The 24,993-nt window shown below is 40.7% G+C and overlaps 1 protein-coding gene across 2 annotated transcripts in view; it reads left to right on the top strand.

Moving 5' to 3' along the window:
- LOC119554736 (junctional adhesion molecule A) overlaps positions 1-24,993 on the top strand; it is a 111,443-nt gene that overhangs the window by 66,586 nt on the left and 19,864 nt on the right. For both annotated transcript variants that reach the window (XM_037865758.1, XM_037865757.1), the window contains exons 3-6: positions 3,679-3,920; positions 8,039-8,249; positions 8,673-8,800; positions 12,218-12,386. In XM_037865758.1, the coding sequence (XP_037721686.1) occupies positions 3,679-3,920; positions 8,039-8,249; positions 8,673-8,800; positions 12,218-12,386 (750 nt within the window). The remainder of the gene's footprint in view (positions 1-3,678; positions 3,921-8,038; positions 8,250-8,672; positions 8,801-12,217; positions 12,387-24,993) is intronic.

Below are 24,993 nucleotides of genomic sequence, written 5' to 3'. Positions count from 1 at the left end.
TGTGGGCGTTAGAGTGGGCGTGGCACTCTACTGAAACAAACTTGCGCTGCGTAAGAAGCTCAGGAATCTGCTCGCCAAATCTCAATAGCCTAGCTCTCATAGTTTCCGAGATCTCAGCGTTCATCCGGACAGACGGACAGACGGACAGACGGACAGACGGACAGACGGACAGACGGACATGGCTAGATCGACTCGGCTAGTGATCCTGATCAAGAATATATATACTTTATGGGGTCGGAAACGCTTCCTTCTGCCTGTTACATACTTTCCGACGAATCTAGTATACCCTTTTACTCTACGAGTAACGGGTATAATTATCAAAACCTTTAAATAATGGAAATAATCTTATAAAAAATAAAGAACTTGAGTTTGGTTAAGACCAGACCTAATCCTTATAACATTTCTGAATTTCGGATTTTAAATTTAAGATTTTCTAAATCAAGTTTTAGTAGAAATATGTCTTAAGTGCCAGGATACCATTACATTCTGTAAAACTACTCCCTTAGAGTTTAATATCCTTTTCTTTCCCTCCCACATTCAATTCAACAAAATACAATATACCCCCTTTTCTATACCATCACCAGGTATACACAAGAACTGGAATAAAGAAGTAGTATAGACTCAAACAGAAAAGGAGTTTTCCGTGTAATTCGATTCCCAGCCAATGTTGATTTTTAATTACCGCGAAGGCAACGAAATGAAACGATATTTACTATGAAATTCAATGCCATTAAACACAATTAAGTGCGTCGGGATCCCAGGCTTTCTAAATTACAACCCCAACATAAGCAGGCAATTATGGGCGCGGATCGGGGGGTTTTATAAGCTCAATTCATTGAGGCAAAGGTTCAAAGTGTTGCACATTACGCATCATTTCAGTCGACTTTCACGACCCGCGGCCCTTTAGCCATATTTCCCTTGTGTCTCTGCCAAAAAGTGGAATGGAGAAAAAAAAACTGCCGAAACAAAAGCGTGAAAATTGCAAAAGTTTTCTTAATTGCTCCACGCGGCTCGTCAACGTTGTCGAAAATTAAGGGCAAATATGCAAAGTCATTGTGTGAGTGGGTGAAGCGAGTGGGTGTGGGGACGTAGGTGATGGGTTTTTTGGGAGGCACGAGGGTACGGCATTGGGCTGTACTGGCACTGGTCTGGCCCCCATAATGATTAAACCAACCCCAGTCGCACGCACATGGGGAGAAAAAGTGAGAAAACCCACTCGAATCGCGCCCACTTGCACACATGCCGCTTTCCCATCGGACCCAAATGAGGAAAATTCAGCGGTGGCAATTGAATTCGAATTTACCCCTTCTTAAAGCCGGCTTGGTTTGGTAGAAAAGGGTCTTTCAGCAGAGGGAAATGATATTATGAACAAGATTAAATTTGAGATTGCTTCATGCTATGAACTCAGTTTAATAGATTTTTCTGAATATATAGATTTAATTATGTTATTGTTTTTGATAATAATATTAACTCTTGAACGCAGATAATGAACTATGGAAATGCATCTGACATTGTTCCATGCATATCTGAAAACATGATAGCAGTAATTACACAAAATTAATAATTAATAGTTAAATCCATCCCCAGTTGAAAATTCATACAAAGCCTTTGGCTATTGTTGCTATTCCCTCCAGAGACTTCAGGAACACACTCGATTATCTTAAAACTGGGTATTTTCGTATTATAACTTCCCTCCAAAGTTGTCTACAACCTCCACCGCAAAATGGCTTGTCTTCTGGGAACAGGAGAAACATTAACATGAGTGCAGTTAACAAACCACTAAGCTGAGCAGCGACAAATCCACATGTCCTGCGAGTTGAAGGATTCAGGATGCAGGATGCAGCCAGCCAGACAGACAGACAGACAAAAAGGAGAGGCATTTGCCAGCTGGATAAATGGAGACTGTGGTGCTGCAAATGCCAATTGCAGCGGAGCAGCTTAAATTAAATGCCACATTCACTCAAATTTACCCACATTAAGCATATTGAGCTTGACACGCCCCCTTTTGCTTGGAAAAGCGCGTCACTTTGGGGGGAGGGCAGATTTTCCCAGCTGCCTTTTGTTTAATGAAGCCGAAGTTGTGGGTGCGCATTTGCACGTTTATAAACACAGGGAAAAATAAAGGACAGGTCTTCCAAAAATATTGCAGAATATTAGCATTCCTTATATAAAAAAAACAACCCTCTGTTGTTAATAACAAAACAAAGTTGACAAATAATTTTATTTAAAATTTTTTGTTAATAATAAGGTTTTTTTAATTTAATTTATCATATTGGTTACCCATATATCAATAAAAAATCTATTGTCACAGCTCCTTGCATCATTTTTCCAGTGTATTTATTTGTGTGAGCGTTGGGCGCGTGCATGTGGAAAAACAGTTTTCGAATGAATGCAAGTTTTAATCCTTGAAATATGATTTGAGTGCAAATATTTTGCATAACCATGAGCCCGACAGTGAAAAGGGTTGGCCGCAGAAAAAGAAAGGGGAGACTTGCGGTTGCCATCTGTGTGAGTGTGTGCGATTGTGTGTATGTGTGAGCAGTGACACAATTCCGCTTGCAACATGTGTGTGCTTGTGTGTGTGCACTTGTACTTGCCAACCGCAAACACTTCACTCTCTTGAAGGTTGCCCCTTACTACTTTCTACTTTCTCCTCTCAGTCCCCTAACCCCTTTTTCACAGCTTTCGCCGAAGAGCAGAAGCCACAGACCCCATTTGCAGAATCAGTTCCCCGGCGCACAGTGCTTTACTTTGTAGAAAACATGACAAGCAAATAAATATCTTATAAAAATATCTAATATCCTTTTTATAAAGAAATCATTAGGTTAGATAAGCCCTGGAATATGGATACAATTTTTTAAGCTTGTATCAATAACTGCATCTAAATAATAAATAAATATAATTTTGAAATATATTATTATTACATTGCTATGTATGATACACCTACCTTAAATATTTAAATGTTTCTAGTCTTAAGTATGTTTTTGTTTGTGATGAAAATAGGTCTTTTGAGGATTATTTACTGAATGAAATGAATTCCATTTGAATGAAAAATAAAAATAGTTTTATGATATTTAACTTTGTATTATGGAATTGATAAAAAACTACTCGCAATTGTCTAGTAATAAAGGGTTTCACTGTACATCGTACTGAACTTCGCACGCTGTCTGCTGGTTTAAAAATGCATTTGTTCAGGACCCTCGGTCATCATTGAAGAATAAAAGCTCACAGGCCTAATACCTGAGCCCTTGGCCACTTGGACTCACCTTTCGACCACAGGGCCTAGTAACAGAGCACTTTTAATGAGCAAAGTTAGGGCGGTACCAGGATCCGACCCCTTAACCCCTAACCCCATGACAACTAACTGCATCCAAAGAGTGTTACTCAGTGTGTAAGGGGTTTTTTGGGCGTAACCCCATCCGAGTGACTGAATGAATGTAAATGTCATTTCGTGTGCGACTGGCATGCCACACAAATTTCTTGCCAACAGCTGCACTTTGGGTTTTTAATATTTTCGTGGCAAGCCGCACAAAGATAAAAGGTTCGCATTTGCATATATATGTACGTATACATGGTGATGGGGGCTTAGGTTTAGGTGCATTTGTGTCTATTTCCAGCTTTTGACTTTTTCACACCGAAATTCACTTCTCACTCGGCTCGTTTTGCCTCCATTTTCAGACATGACAAATGGCGGTGTGCAGGGACCCATCGAGGGCTACAATTCGCTGGACGACCTGCTGACAACCACGCCGACTCCCGGCCAGGCGGCCCTGCTCCTGCCCACCGCGCCCACCGCCGCCTACACCCATCCCAAGTGGATGGAGCCCTACTTCGATCCCTCGACGCCGCGCAATGTCACCGCCCTCATGGGCAAGTCCGCCTATCTCAGCTGCCGTGTGCGCAATTTGGCCAACAAAACGGTGAGTCTTGGCTTAAAGGTGGTGCACTTGGAGAAAAAGTATGGTTATATGTGTGCAGTAAAATTGTACATTTTAAATCACTATTGTTTTGAGTAAGACTGTTGATTTAAAAAATGTTTACTTAAAAAAAAATAATTCACTTAATTTAAAATGTTTACAACTTTATATAGAATACCTCCTAAATACATATTATAAAACTTGATTTTGTTAATCAATACTTATATACATGCCAATAACCATTTTACTATTTTTATAGTAACTTTACCATTTTATAGTAGTCTTACTAATTGTATGGTAGTTTTAATATTTTGTAGTAGTTTTTCTATTTTTTAGTCGTATAGTAATATAGTAGTTATAGTAAAACAATAATTAATTTTACCATTAAATTTCTTTTTTGATTTTTAAGTTGTTCTTTTTCTCAGTAATTTTACTACTTTATAGTAGTTTAACTATTTAAATGGTGCGATAAATAGATCAGTTCCAAGCAACGCTATTCCACCCCATTCTTGAGTGAATAATTATTAGTTAAGTTATATTGACTTGCTGAGGAACGGGTATATGATAGTCTATAGTCTCGTTTGCTTTTGAATTTTCTTTTAAACACCTGGAACCAAAAGGGTGATTTTCTTCAGTGTATATCTGGGACTGACTCTTTTTGGTGCGGAGCTTACGGGGTTAACAGCGTACTCGTGTCGAAAAGTTTGTTGTCGTGCGTGACGACAGCGAGTCGCCTTGCCATTAAAGTTTGCAGCAACTTTCGTTAATTCTCCATGCGCGGAATAATTTTTATTTTTTGCGCCCGCCTCTCGCGTTGATTTCTTGGCTGATTTCCTAACCTGGAAGCCGACGCGTAGACCAAATTGTAATTCCCCTAGCATGATGGTGAAATTTTTAATTAGTTCCTTAACCTCTTGGTCCGCCCCCCCTTTGTTTGCGTTTTGCGGTAAGGCGACTTTTAAGTTGGCCTGAAGTTGTTTTCTTTTTTTTTTTACTTTTGTTTTGTCTTCTGGAAATTTAGCAATTTCATTTTTTGCCTCCTTTTTGTTTTTCTTCTGCCGCCGCTGTTGTTGTTTTGCAATTGTTTCCTTTGTTTATCTGCTTTAATTGCTCCCCTTTCCGCTTTCTGCGGGGTCAGAAGACAAAGGTCGGCCGTAGGCAACCTGCTGCTCCTTGGGCTTAATCTCCAGTGTTTTCCGCTGTCACATTCAGACGGCATAAAAGTTCCCCAGATATATTCATGTGTTTTGTAAGCACTTTGTACCATTTAATTGGGGGTAGATGGGCACCCGTTGAAGTGTGTTTAATGAAATGTATATGATTGTCAAAAGGTGACTTTTTTAATATGCCCCAGATATGGGCTTATGAATAATTAGGCAGTGACAGGCGATTAATGAGGGGCACACATGTTCGTGCCCCCGAAGATGCTTTATTCAACTCAAAAAAAAAAAAGAAGGAAAATGTGCAAATAGATTTTCCCTTCTTTTCCTCGGAAAAGTGCGATGCCGAAAACCAACAAACTTTCAACACGCTCGCGAGCACTTGACACAAATGCGCCACCAGGAAGTGGATCCCGCTGGCAGCCAGTGAAATGGAGATGCGGATGCTGATGCGGATGCGAATGCGGATGCGGATGGCGTTGCAGGATGCCGTTAGCAGGCGCAACTTTTAATTTCTTGCCAAACAAAAGAGCGACGAGTGGCAGTCCCAGAAAACTCACCCATGTCGGCTAACACATACATCAACTGTTAAACCTCAAGTGGGCGCGCCTTTTTCAGTACCACAACCCCCTGCCACGCCCATGCCTGCCCCCTACCCCTCCCCCACAACCCTCTCAATTGCATTTGAGCGCGAAATTATTTAAACAATTTCATGAAATTGCTCTCGCCGCACGCGTCAACAGCACTTGGCTCACAGTCCGAGTTGCACGAAGCCCAAAGTTTCTGTGCCGCCACAAAGGACCACCCCAAACCACCCTGAACCACCCCATACCGCCCAGCACCACTTTGCACCACCCTGGTGGCTCCAATGGCTCCCCCCACTGGGCACGACTTGCAACTTGAAGCGGAATGTCGAGATGTTGTTGCTGTTTTTGATGTTGTACACGCAAAAAAAAGAAGTTTTAATTAATAAATATTTCAGAGTTCTGTTTAGTGAGCCCTAACCATTAAAAAAATTCTATCCTAGTATTCTTTACATGCCTTTCAATAATATTTTTATCAATTTTCATAAATTTTATTTTCAATTATAAGAAAAGATTTAACTATATTATCAACAAAAAATTTACAACTATAAAAACACTTAGTAGCATATATCATCTCTGAACAAGCCCATATTTATAAATGTAAGAACATATTATATTCATTATGTAATAAATTTTAAATAAATAGTTATAATTTATAATATTTATAATTTCAGAAATTTGTGTTCCCTTTTTCTGGAAAAAATAAAATATTACAATAACATAAAATTTATAAAGAAATAAAAGAAAATCGCCGAACAAAGATTGTAACAAAACAATTAGTAGTAAGAATGTTGAGTTTTTCCCACAGCTTGCTGGCATTTTTTAAAAATAACTTCAGATATTTTTCCCTCTGCATTTCCCGTTCATATTGCAGGGGCGTGGCTGCTAATATGAGACCGCCCCCCTGGGGAACAAGGGTTTGGGGCTTTGGGGGCGTGGCTCCATTACAGCACCGCATGCAGCACAGCGTGCACTTGTTAATTACGCTTTAATTTGTTGCGTAAAATGTTTGTTTAATGGCGGCGATGTCGTTGCGAGTGTGCGGGAGTTGTCAAAAGTGCGAGCGCCATGTTTTTCTCACTTTTATGCACTCTCGCATGCACTTTCACCGAGCCACCGAACCTAAAACAGCACCCATCAGGATGAAACCCTGCCATCCTCGGCCCGAGAACTCAATTGTTGAAGGCGGCCCTCGAAAGTATGCAACACAACATTGCGTATAATTAAACGCACGCATCATTGTGGGCGGTGAAAGGGGTACTTTCTTTTCACTGGCAGAATCTACCATACATACGTGTGGCGGTGCATGTGGGTACTTGGCTGTCAAGTGCGATAATTTTGCATTTACATTTGACTTAATAAGTTTACGTAAGCCGCCCTGCCAGCTCACAAAGTTATCTCTGTGCACCGCAAACTACTTAAAAAGTTTGTGATAATTAAGCAAAGCCAAAAGCAGCTCGAGCACGACCAGCAGCAGCGGCCCCAGAGATTCCGCCGAGATTCGGGAATCCCCTCCTGCAAACCGATGTCAACCAACTGAAAATTCAAGCAGTTCGTCACACGTTGCTCATACGTCACGTACGCCCGGCGAAAAAGATGCAAAACTTTTTCCATCGCCCTTCGCTCCCTGAAGGCGGTCTTTTATTCGATTTTGATGGCACTGCGTCGGCAATTCGTTTTCAATTGCTGCATTTTTAATGGGCCAGCCGCTGGCTCAAGGAGCAGACAAATGGCGCGATTTTAGGAGCTTTAAAATAATGATAGCGTTTTCTGTGCAACTCGCTTAATTGAAAGAAACTTGAGACGTTTAAGAAGGATTGTCTGAAGGACAAAACAAGAACAGAAAGTCTAAAGAATGCTAAAGATTTATAATGCCACCTTAATATCAGCAATTTATGATTTTAATATTTATTTGAATATGCAGAATTCTCTTATTTTTTTATACTTTTTCATTATATTTTAGTGTAAGACATTATGACGTTTGATAGTTTTTTTAAAATAAATATACTTTTAATATATCATTAGTTATCATACATCTGCTCTTGTTTTTTAACTGACGACAGATCAAAATAATTATTTCAAAGGTGTTAAGATATTTAAATGCTTTTCTACATTTTTCACGTAGCTCCATTAATTTGTATTATATATTAACCCTTTAAAAATATTTTCTAGTTTGAATTTTAGGTATGCTTTTTTTTATTTATCTAAAAAACCTACCCTTCTGTAATAATACACCTTATAAATTTCACTACCTTTTTCAATTCCGTACAAGCTCTCCATTAGGTTGATTACCAGATTCCGAAACACTACAGAGCAATCCTTTTGATTTAGCCCCAGCAAGAGTACAAATATTTGCGATTGTTTTGGAATTTTGCAGGTGTCCTGGATTCGGCACCGCGACATCCACATACTGACGGTGGGCTCGTACACCTACACCTCCGACCAGCGGTTCCAGGCCACCCATCACCAGGACACCGAGGACTGGACCCTGCAGATAAAGTGGGCCCAGAAACGGGACGCCGGGATGTACGAGTGCCAGATATCCACGCAGCCGGTGCGCAGCTATTTCGTTCGCCTGAATGTTGTGGGTGAGTTGAGGGGTCTTCAGATGGGGACTCCGATGCCGATTCGGTTTCGCAACCGGGCTTCATAAAAAATCTACCATTTGTCGTCGCAAATAACAAAGGGCACTCGGTGAGCAGCCCTGATGACAAAATACAACAAAAAAAAAAAAAGAGGAGAAATGCGGAAAAAACGAAGTTGTTGACCAAATAAATTACACACGGCAAACGAGTGAGCAACATGCACGGCCAAGGAAAAGGCCATGTCGATGGAACGTCGAGTTCTTGGTTTTCATGCGACAATAATTCCATTTTATCTCGTACTTTATTATTCTACAGTGCCAGCCAGAGGACAGCGCCCACCTTTCGTCCTTTGCGACATCACTTTTTTTTTCATACACTTACTTTTCCTCGCCTTTCTTTCTATCTTTTTCGGTGTGTCTCCTCCAGTGCCAACGGCCACCATCCTGGGAGGTCCTGACCTTCACGTTGATAAAGGCAGCACCATAAATCTCACTTGCACTGTAAAGTTCAGCCCCGAACCGCCGGCCTACATCTTTTGGTATCACCACGAGGAGGTAATTACAGTTTATTCGCATATCCCAGTCCTTGAGAAGTGCCATCTTAAGTTGGCTCATCTTAAATACTTAGAGATTTCGGGGGAAATCATTGAGATACTATTTTATTTGAACATTTTAAGACGTGTTTTATTTTAGTTTATGGGGCTATAGGAAGAGATTGTCCCCCTACTTATTTTAATAAAAATAATAACCTATTCCTTTTATTGTTTCTCATCAATTTAAAACCTGAATTTTTTTTATCATTTTGAAACATCCCTTTTGTTTACTTATTCCTTTAACATTCTAATTGCCCTCATCAGCAATATTTTATTCGCTTAACAATGACATGTGTCACTGGCAACTTGGGAACTCTGCTTCTCGAATCGGAAAACTTCAATCCCCCTCCGGGCAAACTTCGTTACTTATACGCCACCGGGTGTCGACAAAAGTTATCCTTCCCTCCTTTTGCCTTTCGCTGACATTTTGCCCGCCACATCCTTTTCCGATTTTTGCCAGACCCTCATCAGATTTGGGCAGCATATCTCCCCATCGTCAACGTTGTTTAAACGTCAGCTGTTGTTATTTTAATGAGTGAATCAACGCGCTCTGCGTTATCCTGCGTCCTCCACACACGGAAATGCAAATGTCGGGCGAAGGATAACTGGGTCAATGGCGCTGGGCGGACAGGTTATGTTTAAATTACCGCTGCTGACAAATAGAGAGGGATTTTCAGATCATTCCCTGATTAGTTGTCCTTGCGCTGCTGCCAATTAGCCCTGTTGTCTTAGCCAAGTTAAGCAGCATCCACAGCTGGCTAATTGCAGAGTGCTAAATCCGCCACAGTTGCACGCTAATTGCAATGCAAAAGCCAAACAAAATATCAACAAAAAAGGGTCCTTGGTCGTGGCTAAAAAAAAAAAAAGAAGAAAAGCTGAGTTAAATGCGCAGCACACACAAATCCGGCCAACAACTGCTGCTCACTTCTTGCACTTGGCCACTTGGCGTATTTTAATGTATTCCAGGAATTTTCTAATTAAAATCCTTGCTACCTGTATACGTGTACAGGTGAGTATGTGTGAGTGTTTGTGTGCCAAGAGTGGCCGCAGGAACCTTAACGCGTCCTTGCTGCAGGCTTTTCTGTCGAGTCCTGCCCTGTCCTGTCCGTACTTCGTGCTCCGAGCTCCGTGCGCACGGATTATTTACGATCCATGCAAATTTGCTGTTAATTAGTTTAATGGATGGATAAACCCAGTTGATGCACTTCCAGCGCGGCTGCAGCACTTTTTGCCCCGCACTTCCGGTCGGTAATTGTAATTAACGTGTTGCATATTTTCACAACCATTTTTTCCCACCTGAGGTCAGCGGGCGCCTTGACAGCTCCGGCTGGCACATATGTGTAGCTAATTCCAGCAAATAACTGGCATTTCCCGTTGCCTTGGCCTCGGCTTATGGCCAACTTCTTGGCCCTCTTGCCCATATTCAAGTGGAATTTGCTGTCCATCGTTCGTTTTTACAACACGCAAATCCTCTGCCTTAGGCGCATTTTATGTAGTAGGTATTTCTTATGATCCTTCGATTCCTATGCTCGAAATATGCGGGCGATTATTGTGTTGCCGAGTGCCACATAAATCAGATATATGCGCATTTGCAATGAGCTACACACATTTTACACAAATATTTTATTTACTTTTTGCCATTGTTTGCTCGTTTATTATTTCCTTTTGTGTCTTTTGTATAGCTTTTCCCCCAATCCCAATTCCAATCCCAATCCCCAGATTGAAGAAGTCAGGAACAGCTGCAGTTGTCATGAAAATTGCAGGCGGCATGCCATGAAATTTTAAACTCAGAATGGCAGAGTGTGGGAATTTTTTTTCAATTTATCAAATGACAAACTGCACATTCGCATTTATTCTGACTCGCTGATGCTTGCTACGCCCCCAACCCCCGGCTCATTAACTAATTTGTGCCGAAGCCAGAAAATATTATAATACAAATATGATATTTATGCCGGAGTCAGCAATAATGGGTCCGGGATATCGTGTGCCGACTGATAGGCAAACTTTTCACTTGCCAAAAGTTTCAGCGATAAAGTTTGTGCCATTTTCATTGTTTTCCTGACAGATATCCAGTAATTTTTCGGGTATATTGGGTTTAGAAAACAAAGAAAAATAAGGTTATATTATTTTTTTTAATAAAAGTGGAATATATATTTTTTAGAATAAATAATAGATTTTTAAAAAATAAACTGTAGTGTTATTAAAATTTATGTTTTACATATACATCTAAGCTCGTTTTAAGTTTTATATTTTTTGAAGTGTCAATTAAAATTAAAATTCTTCATTACATATACTCTGAATTTTATGCATAACATTTTATAAAGTTTGGTTTGTTTGTTTAAAATATATAAATTGTCTAGGGAAATATTTAAGAAATGATTTTAAATTATCAGTCATCCAAAATAGCATTCTATATATTTTTATAAGCATGGAAATTGTGCAATCAACATATTTCCTTAATCGGTATCAAAGTAAAGGGAATAATTTTGTTCAATTTCCTGTTCTAGTTCTTGATGTCTATATCTATTTAGCCATCGTCATCATTATCAGGGACGCTAAGTTTCCTTTCATTCCTCAAAGTATCGCAAATGTCATCGATTAGTTGGGATTAGGGGGCAAATTATGCGCCTGACAGTTGGCCCGGGGTCTTTTGGCCAAGGGTTGTGAGCTGTCCCATTTCCGCCGCTGTTGTTTTCAGCATTTTTTCTGCCCTTTGTTGGTAGCGGAGTCTTTGCCCCGTCAGCGGCATTATGTGTTAATATCAGTTCTCTGTCAGCTCTCTCTGTGCCACTGTGAACTTTGCCCCCGCCCTGCCTGTATTGGCAAATTATTCCGGTATTTGCTTTTGTCAGCTGGAGGCAGCGACTTAATATGCGTTCAACTCGACTGTTAGAGCCAGTCCTCGAAAGGACCTGCCATCATCCTGCAGAAATCGATAATATCAAGTCGGCTGCCGATGGCTGCCAGAAAGTAATAACCATAATGAGAGGAGCTGTCTTAAATCCCCTTGATTTGCATGGCATTTCACGCGATCTTTGATGTCGAGAGTTAACTTTAATCACGAAACAGAAATCGAATTCCAATTAAAATCACAATTTCCACGAGTGTCAGTCATTATTTTGCAATTCAAATGTATAAATTACTCGTGGATGAGAGGTGAGGGAGAAATCCAAAGGCAATGTCATACTACAATATTCTGTAATTCATTTAATCTGCCAATTTTTCACACTTTAAGGCTGGTCAAAAATTACATTAGGAACAACAGCCGTCGCAACAAGAAATTTTCTGTTTGCCCCTCATTGTTTTGGCATTATTGTGCGAAATGGAGTGGGTGTTTTATACCCGGAATGTACTCACGGATCTCCTCCTCCACTTGCAGGTCATTAATTATGATTCATCAAGAGGCGGCGTGTCGGTAATTACCGAAAAGGGCGATGTGACAACCTCATTTCTGCTCATACAGAATGCAGATCTGGCCGATTCGGGCAAATACTCCTGTGCGCCCTCCAATGCAGATGTGGCCAGTGTGCGTGTGCATGTCCTAAATGGTAAGTACCCATTCCCATTGTCCCCGTAATACCCATACCCACTCCACCCCAAATTCCGAATTGTTGCCATCCCATCTGGGCAAATACTCGAAAATGCCCCGCCCATGAAATGACATTTGTACGAGAGCGCTTACATTAACTGACAAACGAACCCGACAGCCGTTCTCTGCTATGTAATTTTGTTTTCTTTGTTGCCTTTAAAGCACACAAAAAAATCGCCAATATGTAGTTTATACTCAAGAAACAAATTGCGAATATGGTATTCTTACAAAGTTGTCTAGTTCCAGACACTTGGGAAAATGTCTTATTCGGGCGGGTAACTAAAATTATGACATTAGCGTTTAAAATACTGATCTGCTATAATATTATTCACAATATTATAAACGGGTATACAAATTGGATGGACATGGCTAAATTCTTTGACACGGGGTGTTTTGAAATCACTTTCAAATGTCACTTTAGATGTCTTAAAGTGTGCAGTGATTTAGATATTCGCCTATCTGAATTAATTCATTTCGTTTTTGAGCTTAAAATATAAAGTAGCATACTTTTAGACACCTAAATAAAATTGTGTTAGGTTGATATGTTTCAGATACAAATTTCTAAATACTCTGATGCTGTACCTCCTGAAAAGCAACAAATTATTGCAAAAAATTAACAGAATATTTTTAAATTTCTTTGTAATCACGTCGAAATTGGTTTCTTGCTGTGTGGCAAACTTTCAAACGCATTGGCAGCATTGCTTTTGCCCTGGCATCTGAATACATGTATCCGTGACAGGGCGTTGCCCAGCGGGACGTTTTATGAAGTCAAATGGTCCTGGTCTGGAGGGCTGGACCCAGTCGGATCCACCAGTGGACACCGGACACCAGCGACTGGTGACCCCGACCGCTGACTGCCGACCGCCTTGACCCACTAAAAGCGAACAGAGCCCCGTTTCCGATTGCAATTTCGGCTCATTTCCGCCTGCATGCAGGATGCCCGTGACTCTTTCACAATTGACCGAGTCCGGGTCCTTAATAAATTGTGCAGGAACTTAGTTCGCTTGATTTCCACCAGGACCGCAAAAGTGCAGCGGTCCAACAACAAACCCCGTCCAGCAACTGAAAGTGGCCCAATTTCGGTTTGAAGTTCTGATGTGACCCACGGGGCCAAAGGGAATGGATGTTTTGCAGCTGCCTCGCAGCACATAATCGCATCAATTATGAGCAAATTAATTAGCACACTGCGGTTAATTGCAGTTAAGTGAGTGCCAGACAGAGTTGGGAGCACCCGGAAAAGGATTTCCACCCGCGCCAAAGACGGATGCCGGCGACATTTACAAATTGCGAGTGGGGGTCCATGGGGCAGAGGAATTGTTGCAATTTGCCAGCATAATCGCTGTCGATCGTCGTGGATTTGACACAGTTAAAATAAATTACGTAATTGTAAAGGCCAGAGACAAGGGCAAAAACCAGGGGGCGGTATGGAATGGGAAACCCTACGACAATGACAGCGAATGCTATACAATTTGAACTTTGGGGCGGGCGAGGGAGACCCGGACCGGAAAAGGAAATGAAGGGGGCACGTTTTTCAATCATGCTAACAGCACCATGGTGACCCCGACACCGCCCACCACCCACCGCTTGCCGCAAATGGACCGCGAATGGTAACGTGCGGAAATCCATGCTGTAGCCATTGTAAACGTTTGCCAGCTATTATGCATGAATGCATAGAAATAGAAAACATCGGGAAAATGCCGGGAAAACCCGGGAAAAGCGTAGCTCTGGTTTTCCCACCAGCCAGGTGCTTCGCGGGCAGAGATGCCGGGGCGATTGTGGGTTAACAAACAAAATAATGAAGCAACAGCGCGACCATACAAACGAGCCAAAGGACGCGGTTCTGTAAACACCTCTAGTTAGGTACCCTTTTGAACACCCCCATCCTGACCAAACCTATCCTTATCCAGACCTTTTGGTCATCCCGAGGCAGTCTACCCTTTTGAACGCATCTTTTGGGTTTACTCTGCGTACCCTTTTGACCAAACTCATTCAATTTACCTATTTATTAAGTTTAACTTACAGCTCTTTACAAATCTATTGGAAAGACATAAATAATAATGTGTAGTTAAAAGTACTCAGTAAAATTGAATTATTGAATGGCTTTATACACATTTTTAAAGTAAACATTTAAGCGTTAAGAGTAACTTGAAATCACAGAAACATAAATAAATCAAAAGATTTTTTACATTTCACATTAAATGTTAAAAGTTATTTTTTGTTAAGCCACTTACCACAATACTTTGCAATAAATAAATATAAATATAAGTTCGATTTTGTCGAGATTAGCTTTTATCGACTTAATTTCTACAAAAGCTTGTTCTCTGCTTTTGATAGTCGAATGACAAACCCATTATGGTTATTGAAAAACTATTCGTAAAGCGGATTAACAAATTCAAAATTTGTTGTGGTCTAAACAAGATTTTTTGTGCTGGCTTGTGGTATGATGGGCGTTCTGGTGTTTGAATAAAAGCTTTGTTCAATCGTAATCTGGATAAAAATCAGAATCATGGATGCGGATTTTGCCACAAAGAGTTCAAGTCGGAGGCCACTTTAACTCAAACGTTTATGACAGAAAAAAGGACCTCGTCTCTTGACAGACAAACTAAACGCAGTTCAGCTTTTGACTTCAAAAGTTGACCAGTTGCCTTGCAATCAGAAATGTCCTTTAGGCGAACCATACTTCTTCGGGCCAGTATATAGATAAATATTCGCATCAAGCCAGGTGGCCAGAGCCTAATATAATTATAGGTCAGATAAAACCGCCTTATCAGATATCAGATAGAAAAATATCATATCATCCAAAATCGAAATATTAAGCACAGCTTAATTCAATTATAAGTTTTTCTTTTTAATAAAATGTTGATGTTTTTTATTGATAGGAAAATTAGATATAATAATTATCTAAAAGTTTTCTTTATTTGAATAACCATTGGATTACAGACAGAATTAGTATCGATTTGTTTCTGCCTTTTTTTACTAAGGAGTATAAACTGTATGATTATGCTAAAAACCAATGTAGTGACCTCTTATAAGCTGAAATTTTATTATGGTTAAGCAACGGATAATCTTTATAAAGTGTACATGTTTTCTCTGCTTGATTCTGCCTATATTTACTGAGATATACGAATAAATACAAAATAATGTAGTGGTCTCCTACGAACTAAGCGTTATTACGGTTTGATGCCGGCAATCAGGCTCCGGCTCCCAAGTTCGTAAATATTTAGAGATCCTAGGCCGCATCCGTCAGAGGAAACGGATGGCTGTCAGGGGCACAATATGCGGAGCATCTGCCTTGGGGATCTATAGATGAGATGGGTCCCAGCCACATTAGTGGGCATTCCCAGAGTCCGGGTGCCATTAAATTGGATATGAAAACCACAGCCAAAAACCACGGTGCATACTGTGCCGCCTTCAGAGCGATTGCATTCGGCACATCCAATGTGCCTGTCAATCAGGCAACAATTGGGTAAATCAGGACTCGGACTCGGACCTTCGGACCATGTCCCTCCACGCTGCGTCGACGGAATGCCTAAGCAGGTTGTTTGCCCTATTTGCTGCTGATGATTTCGATGCATCCTTGCAGGATGAATGGAATCGGAGGGGGGGGGGGGGGGGGGGGGGGGGGGGGGGGTTTTCCAGCTTCCACCTGGCCCCATCCAATTATGGTAGAAGGAGACCGGAGGAGTTGGGGGATCAGGTGGCCGGGTGCCTCATGGCTCGGCATATTGATATTTGTGCGACGGACAACGCTGCCTGCGCAGTTTACACTTGAGAAATCAAACGGAATCCCCGACAAATGTCCTGCCACCTGATCCCACGGAAAACGAGGAAATCCCGAGGAAAGCAAAGTTCCAGTTTCGATTTATTTTCGCCAGCTTGAAATTTCTTTGGCTATTTGTGTAGCGCTTTTGTTGGCTGCTCATCAAATGGCAAACGACTCTGGGCAGATCAAGAAAAGTGTGAGATGTTAAAGCCTTGACCTGCTTACTATCCCCAAAAAAGCGAGGAAAATAAGAGGAAAATCCCCTGGCTCGCTGCACGTATCGAAGTCACCCGTATGTCCATGTCCTGCAAAACACACGGAGACACAAACACACACAAACATTCCGAGACTAGAGACGCCAAAATCCTTTAGTCAAGTTTCGCAGGATGGCGAATTTATTCCACTCCGTGTCCCTCCAACAACGTCGTGTGCTGCAGATTAGCTTTGTATTTTGTCACAGGAAATTACATTGCGCCTTAAGGATGCCGTAGTGCAAAAATTTCGTTTCATTGTTTGCGCGTTTGTAGTTGTGCGAAACGGTGACTGAGTGTCCGACCTCCTGATCCCGGTCTTTGGACCAGTTGCCATGACCAGTCCTGGCTGGAGTCCCATTCCCCGAACCCCAATCCCCTGGTCTGCACTGCGGGGAAATCCAGGAATGGGGGAATACTAATGTCTTCCTGATTTAGGAATGCCTGGTATATGAAATGTACACTTTTAAATGCGAAGAACCTCAAGGGAAAAGGATTATTAGATGAACTATAAATACGTATATTCTTAGTTGGCGTCTCGATGGAGTTTAATAAAATCTTAACCATTTCTCTAACGTTTTTATTTCAAAAATGTTATTAGAAATAATATTAATATAAAATAAAAATGATATAATAACAAATTGAAGTAGTCAGTTATGTCTTGCAATGACAAGAAATACCAAACCGATAATAAGGATAATTCCAATAGGTACAAGTTTAAGTAATTGAATATTTTTATCAAGCACTGTAACAATGTAACATAAAGTAAATAAAGTTGGAGTACGTAAATCAACCTGATTCATGTTAAGTTCCAAACTAAAATATAAAATATTACATTCAAAAGTAATCTTTGACGAAAATAATCTTTTTATATAACTATTTAATATTGGTCTCCTAATTTTTTAATTATTTGGTTACCTGAAACCTTTTGTTTTCAATGTACTTCTCAGGTACGCTCTTTTGCCGTCTTTCGCCTCTAATCGTGTGTACGTGTGCCACTGAAAGTAGTGTGGGCTATCGGGTTCGGGAAGTCCTAGCAAATGTCCACCTGCCCTCCATTCCTGCCCCATTAGCCTCTACATTAGGAGCTGCGCACAAAGCTCACACTTCCTGTGTGGACGGGTCTATGTGAATGTGACGCACTGTTGTTGCAGCAGCTAGTTTGGCATTCCGGCAACACAATTTAATACAAGGGATAGCAAATTGCAGAGGCGAGATGTGTGTATTTAAATGGCAATGATGCTTGTTTCTTGATAGGCGGCAACAATTACACAGAGAAATTTATTATAAGGCGGTGTTTAATTGTTATCTTTAAATGGTAATTAAGTTGGGAGCATTGGGAGCATTAAATAGCATTGCATTTAAGTGATAAAACATTCTAAGAAAAATATGCAAGAAAGATCTTAACTGAAAATATAATTTATAAATATAAATCATACTTTATAAAACATGTTATTACTTTTTATTTAATTTAAAGATAGCTTTATAAATCAAATTTGTTATCTAATACCACCTTTTAAATTTAAATCATGAAACCTGTTTCTGTTATAATTTTTTTACGCAACATTTTTATCTAATACCACCTTTTTGATGCATTATCTGCTGACAACTTGCAAATGATAAGCTCATGTTTTCCCCCAGTGCATCTGCCGCAAACTAATGCCAGGAAAAACTTTGTCCATAACTTATGATAACATTTCCGTGTGTGGGTTTCCACATCTGAGCTCTGCCGCCATTACAATCGCACACTTAGAGCCTTCGCTTCAAGCACAGTCAATCCTTAGAGATTGCCGACTAACATAATGTTGAACAACGGCAGAGCCGAGTGGGAAAATGTGGGAAAGAAGCTGCCACCGCAGACCAACCCGATACTTCGGCCAAAGTCGAGTAGAGAACCTCATAGCCGGGATAACTCCTTCGGTGCCGAAAGTCCGGGGAGGCAAACAAATCCGCAGCTAATAATATACGGCTTTTGTTTATTAGATTCATACATTTTCTAGCCAAGTTTTGACGCATATGCGTACGTGGGTGGTTATTCTGTTCTATCGTTTTGGGTTTTATGGCCGCACTGCGTGCTCGAAGTGCCCCAAAAAAGCCGAATTCCATCTACCAGCCCGCCACTCGAAGTGATTTTAATAAAATTACCAAAGCGTGTAGGTAAAAACAACTTGGAGATTGAAGCTTTGAGCTTGGAGCTTGCTGAGTGGCCTCGACATGTAAATCCTGGCCAGAAATCGCTGCCGTTGGCAGAAAATCGACCTATGATGAAATCGGGCCAAATTGCATGATTTACGTAATGGAATAAATAAAATAAATTGCTTAATTTACTGATAAATTACATGAGCAGCAGCATACGAAAGTTTGCCGTGACATATGTGGTGGGGGTTGGGTGGGTTTTTCGGGTGGATTCTTGGGTGGCTCAGGGTGGCTCAGGGTGTCATAGTAACACTTACGTTTGGGGGATTTTCAGGCAGGCCTTTGTTTTCCCTTTGTTTCTGTTTCTGCTTCTGCATTTTTACTTTGGCACATTTTACGAGATTAATTTCGTTGCCCAGGCGATAGCTGTTGTGGGGTGAAGGGTCAGTCAGGTGGGTGGGCGGAAGTGGGTGGAGAGTGGTCAGCTGCAACCACAATAACCGCAGGCCACACACACAGAAACCACCCACTCGCCTTCAAAAGAAAAATGGCCGCGTGTAAACTACGGCTACTTAACCCACACAATCGTAAACGCACCTGGGCTCCCTCCGCCTTGGCCCTCGGATATTTTGCCAAAGATTTATGCCAAAAGCTAATTTCATGGAAAAACGTATTGTTCTCGTGTGTATTTTGAGGTCAGCATAAGCCGCTGCACTATTAAGCCGAAAGTGTTCAGTTCGCTGGCCAGGCTTTTGTATTGTTTTCTGTTCTGGCCACGTTATTGCCGCCCGACTTGACCCAAATCTAATTATTTATGTTAATCGCTCTCCGAAGCCAGCTATATTTATCATACATATAGGCGTAAATTTACTAACCGTCTCCGTTGTGATGGGCCTGTCTGTATAAGCTAAAATTAGTGCAGCTGGTGCACTTGACAAGATTCAATTAGTAAGTTGCCAGGGACCATAAACTTAAAATTCGTGGCTTAGAAAAGTTCTGAGTAAATGAGCTCTAATAAGAAAGTGAGTGGAGTGATGGGACACGTTCGTAGCCGAGTTGGCCAAACAAACTAATCGAAAGTCAGGACACTCCAGGTCACTGGGCAAAAGTATAATCACACCAGCAGCAGCAGGAGCTCTACCAGCCATACAGCCAACTTGTGCAATCTGGCTGGACTAATCTCAAAGGATCCCCTGTGTGTGTCCTGCCAAAGTCGTCCCAGCATATTGGCCCTATATCAATGTATCTGCTCGGTTGCACTCCACCCCATCCACCCATTCCCCAAAACCCATTTGAATTTTCAATTGAAATCAAGTCTTAATGTGACCCAACTGGCCAGGGATCGAGACAGCCACCAAACTGGTAGCCCAAATTACAGCTGGACTCATTTATGGCCAGAACGGATATCAAAATTTATTTAAATTTTCATTTTCAATTTGGCTGCTGCCCCATGAGTGTGTATCTCTGTGTGTGGCTGGTATAAGTAGCCGGCGAAACTCAATTTTTTTTCAAACACTAGAATTCCAATTGAGGACATTGCCAAACTCAATTATGACAACTGAAACGGGCAGCACAAAAAACCCGAAAAACAAAGAGGGAAATCGGTGAAAAAACCGTCGATTATCCAGCTCGGGGTGAGCATTTTTCATCGTGTATTTTGTCATTTCCAAATTTGTCACATGACATGAGGCAGCAACAACTTGCCCTGGCATAATGTTGGCTTTGGCATTAATGTCGTATCCCCAAACACACTGCCATTCTGCCAGCCATTTGATTTCCCCATAAGGGATTCCCTCTTCCAATCCCAATCCCATGCAATTCCCCTTGCCACCGAGACATCCTGGGAAGCTCTGGGGATTTTAACGAATGTGATTTGAAAATCAAGTTTTTGCGCAAATTGTGAAAACGAATAAAAGGCATCAATCATTCAGTCGAGCATCGAGTGAGCTGGAGTGTATAGTAAATGTCACTGCCATGGACTTCTCGCTGGTCAGCTGAATAATGTGAGGAGAATGGTAGTGGAGTCCTGGACAGGAGTCGGTGGACTTCCGCTTGCCGGGGCATTTCCGCCGGCCACTAAGCGCCCTGCTCAATATGCCAGGAGTCCCAGGACCTTCGTCTATGAGCGAGTCCTTGTCCGCCGAGCTCATGAGTGTGTGTCTGCATTTATGCGCTGATCTCCTTTGCGAATTCCCCTTTTCCTGCCCTCTGTCCTGGCCATATTAACAAAGTTAAGCCAGCACATCGGGTGGTAACGTATACATATTTACCTCCATTCTAATGACATTTCCAGGTACTAATGGGAATGAAGGTGTACAAGGAAAAAGCACCATGCCTGGGACCTTCCTGGAAAATTTAATGAAACTCCTGGAAATAAGCAGACAAAACTACGACATTATTAATTTCTTCAAAGCAGTTTGGCTTTGGAGACTCACTGTGACATTTTGTTTACATTTTCCTATCACATATCAAATTAATTGTGGTCATAAGTAAGACATTTGCTAGATTTTTGACTAACTGAGAGACTTTATTTTAAAAACTAAGACCTTTTTTAATAGCTATAAATATTTATGGTCAATTGCCACTTTAGTAAAACCTTATGACACTTGACTGACTGAAATTATTTTAAAAAGAAAAATCTTGCTTCATAGCTATAAATATTTATGGTCATATGACACTTAAAGAAGACCTAATGACACTTTCTAGATAAATGACTAACTGACTGAAATGATTTAAACCTGATGGCAGCTTACGAATTTTTTGAATTTATCTATTAAATTGTCTTAGAATCTCCACAACACAAATTTCGCCTTACCTACAGATTTAGTGTAAGAAAGGCATAGTGATACCTGTATCTGTAAACATTTGCATTTTGAGTTAAACATAAGTTGACATTTTTTCTTTGGGTTGCAATGACTTTTTAAAAAACATCTAGTCAGTTAGTAAAAATAATAGTAGATTACATTTTAATAAGCAGTAAAGGCAGCATTAAAGCAATATTACTTACATTTCACGGTGTCTCATTAAGCCTGTAATTGAATTTTGTCCGTTCTGAGTGTAACCCAGTTCATAAATAGCAAATACATGAATGTACTCCCGGTATAACCTTTAATTTCGTGGTGCTAATAAATGTGTGTTTATTTGTATGGCTCGTATGCCTCAATTTGCTGGCCGGGTAGACTTGTTTAGGGATGATGATGTTTTCGCCACTGCCGGCTTTGCCTTTCGGCTTTTACCTTTGGCTGGGTAATAAAACCAACTGGCTTCTATGGCATGGCCACTCCGAGGCAAAAGACCTGCTGGGCAGCTTTGGCTTTTTGCACAGGTGACACATTCATTTGTTGGACGCTTTGATTATACCAAACGAACCGAAAACCGTTAGTAAGGGCGGGTATTTTGGCCCGGTCCAAGCTGTTGGCCAGATTATGTCTCTCTCTGAATTGGCAAATGCTAAATGGTAATTTGTCTGCCAGACAGGACCCTTTTGGTGTTTATTGCTGTTATTTCGCTGTGACTTGGGGGCACCAAAAATTGCATTTGCTTTATTAATTAAATACCAATTTACGTTGGCAATTCAATTATCAAATGCACAGTCACTCGCTTGTTATTGAAAACACCTCTCTCTTTATCAAAAAGGGTTGGCAAATATTCCACATGAAATTCAGTCGGAAGAACAATAAAATTCAGTTTTCATTTAAATTTATCATTTCCCAAGGAATTTCTTTGACTCCCATGTCAGAAAGCTTTTGCTTGGCTGTGCACTTTCAATTCTTTTAGAGTGAAAACGTAGAAAATTCCATTCATAAGAATGTTTTTCATATCTTGGTTTTTCATTACTCGAGTCTTGGTGTCAAAAAGAAAACATGTTAGATGCAATAATAGATTTTATTTTAAAATGTTCAATTGTGGGTCTTGTGAATCATCAACACTTTGTAGATCTAGTGAGTTTCCTAAAATGAAAGAAACACCTTTTGTATGCAAACTTACAATGTGGTTGGCTGTTTTTATTCCTAGCCGAGAACCACCTTAACTACAAAAATTTGTCAAACGAGCGTATAACTGGCATATTGTCATATCCTTTGGTTGCCTATAATTAAATGGGAGAGGTCGCTCTGTTTGCCCTTTGATTCTGGGATAAACAAAAAATTCAAAGTGAAATATGAACTCTTTTTAGTTGTTTCTGGATTGATTCGACCTCGAACCGCCAACATGCCCACCTGTCCAGAGCTTTTTGTTCCCCTGTCTATTACCAGAACTGACACAGCTCCCTTTGCCGCTGCTCACAATTTTATTTCTATTTTTTCACGAGTGCAGAGTAGTTTTTGCCCCCCGCAAGAGGCAGCGAAAAAAAACGTGCAACATATTCAAAACTGAAACATGCAGAGTTGCCAGGCACCCCTGACTTTTTTTTTGCTTAACCCATGACGTGCATCTGGATGGCAGGATTCAGGATGTAGAGGGTCATTGTGTTGCACAAACAAATGCTTATGTTTTTGCTTATCCTGGCAGCAGCACTCGCTCGCAATCTTGCCCAGATTGAAAGCCATAATCCCGCTGCTCTGCCGGTACATACTCGTATTTTTTCGCCACAAAATAGTGAAGGTGAAAATCCGAACTTTTGGCGGTCAGTTAATTGAAGGTTGCTTCAAAAAAAAAAAAAAAAAAGAATATACCAACTACACAAAGGGTTGGGAATCCCTGCCGCAATCTTGCACCACAAGCGTTTCGGGCATGATACAGAAATTTGCTCAAACTCAAAGGCATTTGCTTTTAATTAAAAATTTCCACTCGGCGAACTTTGGCGACCCGCTGGAAATTACTTACTGCCAACTGCAGATACTCTCGACCTCTCGACCCAGGGCATCATAACCGAAAGAAATGGCTGTATTATATGCATAATCAATTTAGCTATGCAATTTTAATTACAATTTGTGGGCGGGGTCAGCACACATGGCACGCCTTCTTTCGGGTAGGAGGAGTAGGGATATTCGGAAATAGCTGCATAATGGAAGATCCTCGAGTGCAGAGTCACGCCTTCCGAGTCCTTCGTCCTTCGTCCTGCAGCCAAACTGACAGACAGTGTCTGCGAAAAGTTAATACACATGACGTGCAACAAATTATATTTATCGCGCATCGGCAACCATCAAATTATCAGGGTACACCGCCAACCGCAGCAAGTAGCGCATGGATCTCGGCGTCTCATCGACATCCCCGTGGTCCTTGTCGCCGTCGCAAATTGATGCTTAAGGACAATTTTCACTTCATTACATTGCGTCTCCTCCATCCTTTTTTTAGAGCATATCCAATGGGTATCAGGGGTGTAGTTTACCCAGGTGCAACGTTTGCACGTTTACAGCTTTTAATATATATACTTAAACTACTTTACTTTAAAGAAATTATTTATATATATTTGGGAATAAGTCCCCTTTTTAATTGATTACCAAAAGGCTTTAAAAATCCCGAAAGAAGGAAAATACCTATACGAGTATGCAAACCTAAAAATTTATTTAAAATTTAATTTCTTTGTCTAAATTTATATTTATATTCTGGAAAAGTTATTGATAGTTTCTGTAATTATCGTTTTTCTTTATGAGATTTCCAAAAAGCTTGTTTTTTCTTTTAATATCCTTTGAAATTTGCTATAAAGGGCAGTTCCTTTTTAATTTTTTTTTCAAATTTGTAAGGTATATTGTAGTCCAGTCTTATATTTACTTATGTACCTTTTCCACCATAATGGAAATTCTTTTTCCGAAGCCTTGGTCAAAATTACTTTGCTGCTTGAGCAGTGCTTTTCGTTCAAGTGTGTCTGGGAAACCCTTAAAGCCCACACCAAATAGTTTCCAGAACAGGAAAGCTTACTTGTAAATATGCAGTAGAAGCGGCAGAGGCTGTTGCCACCGTGAAATTACACTTTGGAGGCCCGGAGGCGAGGAAACCCTATCGCTGATGAGGTTGACGCGCTTTCCGAGCTCCGGCGCACCTTTGCATGAATAATCTAATAAGGAAAAATGCCAGGGCGTATATCATTTAAAGGCAACCCAGACACACTCACGCCAACACACACGCTCCGCTGGCTTGCATAATTAATTGTGATTGATATAAGAAATTATTCGCCGGTGGCCAAACAGATGGCTTTTGCAAAGTCAGGCCAAGAAAAGCCAAAAAGGGCGCAGTGAAAAATCATCTCGCAAACTGTCCCGAAAACCAACGCCCAAACAGACATTTATTCCAATCCACACATATGCATATACTCTTGCGGTTAAGATAATAATACAATATAGTGAAATTTTCAAAAAAGTTACATTTTAGTATATAAATTTATTTATGTTAATGTAATTTAATGATCTTTAATTTTGTTTATTTATAATACTTGTGGCTAAATAATTTCAATTTTTTGTCCAAAAAGGGTTTGAACT

The sequence above is a fragment of the Drosophila subpulchrella genome, chromosome 3L (genome assembly GCF_014743375.2).
Source record: "Drosophila subpulchrella strain 33 F10 #4 breed RU33 chromosome 3L, RU_Dsub_v1.1 Primary Assembly, whole genome shotgun sequence".
Classification (NCBI taxonomy): Eukaryota; Metazoa; Arthropoda; class Insecta; order Diptera; family Drosophilidae; genus Drosophila; species Drosophila subpulchrella.
Note: the sequence above shows the minus strand (reverse complement) of the source record. Positions and strands in the feature narration are given on the sequence as shown.